Raw genomic sequence first — 6795 nt, 5'->3', positions numbered from 1 at the left:
TCTGTGTTTTGAGCATCTATGAATCCCAGTTTACCACCAAGATATATATATATCATGAAACAACTATACTGGGCTGGACACTGCACGTTTCCATGGTAACCAGCTCACAGAATGAGTTTGTCTTCTCCCAACTTCCTTGTTGCAATACTATAGATCCCAGGAGATGGAGTCCGATACAGTCTTCTCATTACAGAGGCCAGGGTCTACTTCCCTTCACAACCATTAATAGTATTTTATCAGACTATCCACGTAGGATTATCAGACTGCACCAGTGGGTTAAGTGGGATGAGAGAGAGGGAACCTCTTTTAGTGGAGTTTCACCATACATGTCATGGCTGCACATTTTTACCACCCCCAATATGAACTTAAGTTTTACAATTTAGTTTAACAAATGTATGTATATTGTTTTATTATGCGATAATCCAGTTAGAACATTTTTGTCTGAATCAGATTCTGCATGGTATTTATAAGTCTTCATTATGAAGGTGCTTTACTGCCCCCTAGCAGCCAACAAATACACTACCGTTGCCATACAGCATTTGATACGAAATTGTCCCATAATTGAATTGCATACCTCATTTCCAGCTACAGCTCTATCTGTATCAACGGCTGCAGTGCAATTGGAGATTTATCAGACAGAATGACTTTCAATTACTCTAGTTCAACACTGGCTCAGTTTGTTGCAGACTGCAATATGTGCACAGCTTCTGTCTGCCATTGAGAAGTATCCTCATTAAACAGTTCTGTGGGCTTAATCTTATTTCTCTCATTAGTGGGACAAAATAGTGTATTGCAAAAGAACTGAATCTATGCATCATTAACTAGTACTGGAAATTGTAAGGGACCTCACGATACGATATCAGGATAAGTTACCGCCCGCAAGGAACGGGATATGGACATGGACAAGAAAGCCCACTACGACCTCTAACGAGACATCAAACATGCAAAAGGAAATTATAGGAGGAAGAAGGAATTCTACCTATTACACCGGCTTCGACACTCGTACGTGGTAGGGCTTGCAAACGCTAACAAATTTCAAAGAGAAAGTCACGCACGACTTCAACACATCAACAAGTTTGTTGACGACACAATGGTGGTGGGCCTGATCACCGACGGCGATGAGACAGCCTACAGGGAGGAGGTCAGAGACTTAGCAGTGTGGTGCCAAGACAACAACGTCTCCCTCGACGTCATTAAGACCAAGGAGCTGATGGTGGACTACAGGAGCAATAGGGGAGAGTGCGTCGACATCGACAGGGCTGTAGTGGAGTGGGTCAAGAGCTTCAAGTTCCTTGGCGTCGACATCAATAAGGACTTAACATGGTCCAGACACACCCGTACAATCGTGAAGAAGGCTTTCCCCTTAGGAGGCTGAAAATATTTGGCATGAGCCTCTGACAATAAAAAGTTATACACCATCGAGAACATGCTGACAGGCTGGATCACCGCTTGATATGGCAAATGCACCACCCTCGAGCTTAGAGCTTACAGAGGGTGATGCAGACAGCCCACTATATCACTGAGGCCGAGCTCCCTGCCATCCAGGACCCCTACATGAGGCAGTGTCAGAGGAAGGCCCAAAAAATTGTCAGACTCCCACCACCCAATCCATAGACTGTTCACGCTGCTACCATCCGGCAAACGGTACCGGAGCATTGGCTGTCGGACCAACAGGCTCCGAGGCAGCTTCTACCCCCAAGGTATAAGACAGCTAAATAGTTCATTCATTACCTGGACTATCTGCACTGACCCTGTGCAAACTCACAAGATAAGACTATATATACAAACTATATACACTCAGACACACTACACTGACACTTCCACACACATTCACATACACTACATACACACACACCGACACAACGCAAACACACATACACACTTTTACACTCATCATATTCTGCTGCTACTGTTCTTAATTGTAGTCTTATTATTATCTAACCTGATGCCTAGTCACTTTACCCTGTCTTCATGTACATACTTTACCTCAAATACCTCTGCATATAGCTTCATTCTTGTGTATTTTATTCCTCTTGTGTTATTTCTTTTTACTATAATTTTTTTACTCTGCATCGGTGGGAAAGGCTCGTAAGCAAGCATTTCACGATAATGTATACACCCGTTTTATTCGGCGCATGTGACAAATAAAATTATATTTGGATTTGATACTTAGGTGCTGATACAATATGTATTGCAATTCTCACAATCCAATATGTATTGAGATTTGATGTTTTTATTGTGATTTGATGTTCCAAGCATATTGCTCACTATATGTCTGCTGCAGAGGGAGAGAGAGAGCATGAGAAAATGTGTACTAAAAGTGCTGAAAACATGTTGGCTCACTATAAAGAAGATGGAGAACAAGCTATAGGATGAAAAAATACCAGTTTTGGTGGAAGCATGACTCATTTAGAAAATAATAATGACCAAAGCACTTGAACCATGCCTTGTTTTAATGAACATCGACTGTCATTACAATTGTGAATGAAGATTGTGAAGATTTTCACACTAATTTATATACCTTAATACTGAATAACATACTTTGGCATCTTCAGTATGAGAGGAGGGGATAAAGGATTTCATGCAGGCTTCAAGAGTCAAGCTCTGAGAGTAATATGATGACTTAGAAAAACGAATATGTACAATTTAGATTAATCAGCACATAGCTGTTATGATCCTCTCTTTCACTTATACATCAATGCAATAAGATAGCATTGCATAAGGAGTCAGTCACAAAGTGTATCTTTATTTGCAACCCCAAGTTATTTAACACCCCTACAGTTGATTTCCAAGCCCCCGTGAAAAAGCTAATTAGCATAATACAAAAATGTGCCATCAAAATACGTCTGTTTAAGCTAGAACGTTTTTTTTGCAATCCACCGCATCTGCCAATGGCGGCCTTCCACGTCTGCGGTGGAAGGTGGCCGAGCTACAGCAGTGTTTGTCAGATCATGAGACAAACACTGCAAACTAATATGACCACTCGGAAAAAATGAGACTCTCACGAACACGGGGGTGTTCTCCGTTTTGCTCTATGACCCCCACAAGCGTCATGAGACTCATCTGAATTCAGTACCGCCGATCTGCCAACTTCTGTCTGTAGCGTCCAAACAGTTTGGGCTACACACTAATATGACCCCTAATGGAAAGGTGAGGCTCACAAACACGTACATGTTGTTTTGCTCTAGGATGCCCACAAGGCTCACAGAACTCGTCTGAAGGTAGCCCAGTAGCAGTTGGAAAAAATATATGGAAGTCAGTGGAGGCTGCTGAGGGGAGGACAGCTCATAATAATCGCTGGAAGGAAGTCAATAGAATGGTATCAAACACAGGGAAACCACGTGTTTGATACCAAACATGTGAGTCTCACAATTGACATAGGACAAACACTTTAAAACAAACTTCCTTATGAATTATTTTTAACTATCTGTTTTTCCATGTATGAATCTGTCATTCAATGTGTTTCTATGGGCTAATAACAATAAGGCCAAAGGGGTTCTGCAATTTAAAATCAAATAGTTAAATGATCCTTGGTATGACCATAAAAAAACGATTCCATATATTATACTAGTAGCACCCACCGCCCCAGTTTATACTCTTAAAAATGTATCCAAATTGTTCCCATAAATTTGTTTCTAGCTAGAATATAGTATCCTTTAACCAACCCCATAATCTTGTGAGCCACAAGTTGACCCCTAGCTCTGATAGGTACTGTATTTCAGGTGTGAGCATTTTCCGACAGAGTTCCCTGTATTTGGGGTCAATGTTTTTCCTTAAATTGTAACCCAGGATGGAGTTCTCTCCAACTGGCTGCCAGGGAAGCAGATCTGTGTCCCGAATCAGCCCAGCCTCCACTGCTCCCCCACCCTCAATGCACATGGCAGCCATTTCTGCATTCCTCCTCCTCAGCTCCTTCACTTCCTGCTCCATCCGTGTCCACCCGTATGCCTCCACCTTGGCCCAGAATGTGGCATTAAAGTGCTGGTAGAGCCTCCAGTCGGCCCCGTTCCACTCCCGGGCCTTGGCCCTTAGTGCAGGGGTCAGTCGTGACACAGATGAGTCCTTGCGGGCATTGAGCTTGAAGAACAGCATATCTTCCATCGTCCAGCAGAGTGTATCTTTCAGCAGGATGAGAGACTCCTCAAAATGCTCCGCCATCAGGACCAGCTGGAAGCGTTGGGACAAGGTCTGAATACCCCTCTCCACCAGAGGGTGGTCAGGCTCTAAGTTGTTATCAAATCCAAAGTCAAAGAAGAGCAGGTTCTTGAGGTAGAATGAGTTGTAGCTCCCTGGGGTGTAGTAGTTCATGGGTTCACGCAGAAACTCAGCCAGTTTGCCATCTCCGTGGATCCCCCAGGTGAGGGGAATCGCTCGGCTGTAATAATGGAAGGATGACTCAAACAACTCCGCCGGGTCTCGTAGGATGGTGAAATAGGCAGCGTCTGCTGGGAGGAGCTTTGCCACCTCATGCCCATTAAAGCGCATGTGGTTACATAAGATGTTGAAACATACCCCAGGCTGGAAGTCTTTGACATGGGAGCAAAGGAAAGGGGATGGGTAGGAGAAGTCATTGCGACCTTTAGGAAAGGCAAACTTTAAACCGTGCTTCTCACCGAAGCGGAAGATGATGTTGAGTAATGTGCTGCTGGCAGTCTTGTGGGTCTTCATGAACATGATGTCCAACGTGGGCACACACTCCCCTGACAGACTTGTTCTGCTTTGAGAGTAGTTGGTCAAATTGTGGACCCATGTTTGAGATAAGTGGTGAGAACACGACAGAGCCACTGTAACCCTGTAGAGAAAAAGTGAAAAAAGAGTAAACTGACATTTATTTTACATTTTATGTTACCTATATATGTCAAATGAATTGATTTAAAAGTAAATCACATTGTATAGCAAATAATAGATAGAGACTGTATTTCACAACAACATTTCAGCCTACACTTACTTTTGTTGATTGACTTGTTGGACTGCTGGGGTAGATAAGCAGTGCAATATCACCATGAAACTGGTCAATAGAACTCCTACAGCCAGTCTTCTTGCTATTGACTTGCACCGTCTTTTCCTCACACCAAAACCAAGCATTCCTGCAACGTCAAGCCAACCTGGAATGAAAGGCAGAGGTGAAGCAGATGTCAAAGTGAACTGTTCTTTGTCATCAAGTGGTTTGGGCTCTACTCATTTGCCTAATTAATAGGCACATACTGTGTGAAATTATTCCCATGAGCACTTTTCCCTACACATGCTCCCGTCAAAATGTTTATGGAAATGCACAGCCTGTCCCAGTCACCCTCATGGAAATCTCTCTGAATAGGTTTAAATGAATCAATTAACCCTGAGTAATGTCATGGGAAAAACCAAATAAAACGGCCAATCTGTGTAGAAGACAGTCATCGTGAATAATGTTTTTTCCAATTTTTCCCAGCTAGACAATAAAGAAGTCCGTACTTACTATAATGATTGGAACAGGTACTTCACAGGTATTTCATGGCCATCACAGACATTGTAGGAACAAAATATTATTTTAATAGCACAGTGAATCTTGGAGAGGCCCTGTGATAAAATAATGCAGGGAAATAGAGAAACCATCTAGCGAAAGAAGAGAGTCTGATAAGCCCCAAGAGAGTGAATGTGTCATCATCCTTTTTCCAAACAACAAGACACTGCCCCCATGTTTACACATCAAACATGTTTTAGCTTTTGACATTTTCCTTTCACAGCAGCAAGGGCATTTTTCCAACTCCTCAGATTGTTCCTGCTGTGAAAGGAAAATGTCAAAAGGGTATTCATTCAGGACTTCGTAATCATGGTAGCAGCCACATTAGTGTAGAAGCCAAAACAACAAAAAATGTGTCACATTTTGTTGTTGTTTTGGCTTCTACACTAATGTGGCTGCTACCATGATTACGAAGTGCTGAATGAATCGTGAATAATGCTTGAGAAAGTTACAGACTCATAAATATCATACCCCCAAAAATGCTAACCTCTCCTGATGTTATTGTAATGGTGAGAGGTTAGCATGTCATGTGGGTTTGATATTTGTGAGTCTGTAACTTTCTGTCATCTTCAATATTATCCATGAGCATGGTTGCATTCACAACAATTTAGACATTTTAGCAGGGAAGCAAACTAGTCACCTTTCGGCGAAATTCACCGTTTTGAATCCAAAATAGGTAACCTACGTGATTCGTGTAGATCCGATGAGAAAAGTTTTTTTTTGGGGGGGGGTGATGCACGTTTGGCGCGATGCACGTTTGGCGCAATACCGGCTGTATGCAAGGCTCAACGGTCGTTCACATAACAACAGAACGCAGCACGCGACGAAAGAGAAGGTACAACCAACTGCTAGTTACAGCATCAGCGCGCGCACTAGAAAGCTACAGCAGAGCGCCTGACTACGGGGGTGAGAAGGTGAATGAAGCGTATTTCATAATCTGTAACCGAAAAACAACTGGCATTTGGAAAGTTTGAGGTAAGGGAGTAAGTGTAGTGGAACAATAATTGTTAGCATTATTAAGTACCTCTTGCTAGCTGGATCGAATATTAGTTTTTGCTCAGTGAACGTTATTTTTGCACACATAGCCATGTGCACTTGATCGATGTCTGCTACAGTGGCCACAATAGTATAGAAAAAATAGAATGCCTGTTTGTTTCATTCTATTTCTACTTTAAGATCTGTTTTCCCCAAGTGCAATATTTAAATGTGTGTGTGGTCACAAGCGTTCTATTATGAAGGCTGTCATTGCTAACTACAATATAAGTGTATGGTTTTTTTCTCTGGACTTGAGTCTCATT

General features: G+C 42.4%; 1 protein-coding gene across 1 annotated transcript; it reads right to left on the bottom strand.

Moving 5' to 3' along the window:
* Positions 1-2726: 2726 nt before the first annotated feature.
* Positions 2727-5691, bottom strand: LOC110537168 (galactosylceramide sulfotransferase). The gene is made up of 3 exons (XM_021623005.2): positions 5453-5691; positions 4949-5105; positions 2727-4792 (listed from the first exon to the last, which is right to left on the bottom strand). Exons 2-3 carry the CDS (start codon positions 5083-5085, stop codon positions 3640-3642), a joined length of 1290 nt encoding a protein of 429 aa, XP_021478680.2. The 5' UTR covers positions 5086-5105; positions 5453-5691; the 3' UTR covers positions 2727-3639.
* Positions 5692-6795: the final 1104 nt, after the last annotated feature.

Source organism: Oncorhynchus mykiss, chromosome 12 (genome assembly GCF_013265735.2).
Source record: "Oncorhynchus mykiss isolate Arlee chromosome 12, USDA_OmykA_1.1, whole genome shotgun sequence".
NCBI lineage: Eukaryota > Metazoa > Chordata > Actinopteri > Salmoniformes > Salmonidae > Oncorhynchus > Oncorhynchus mykiss.
This window is presented reverse-complemented; position numbering and strand designations above follow the sequence as displayed.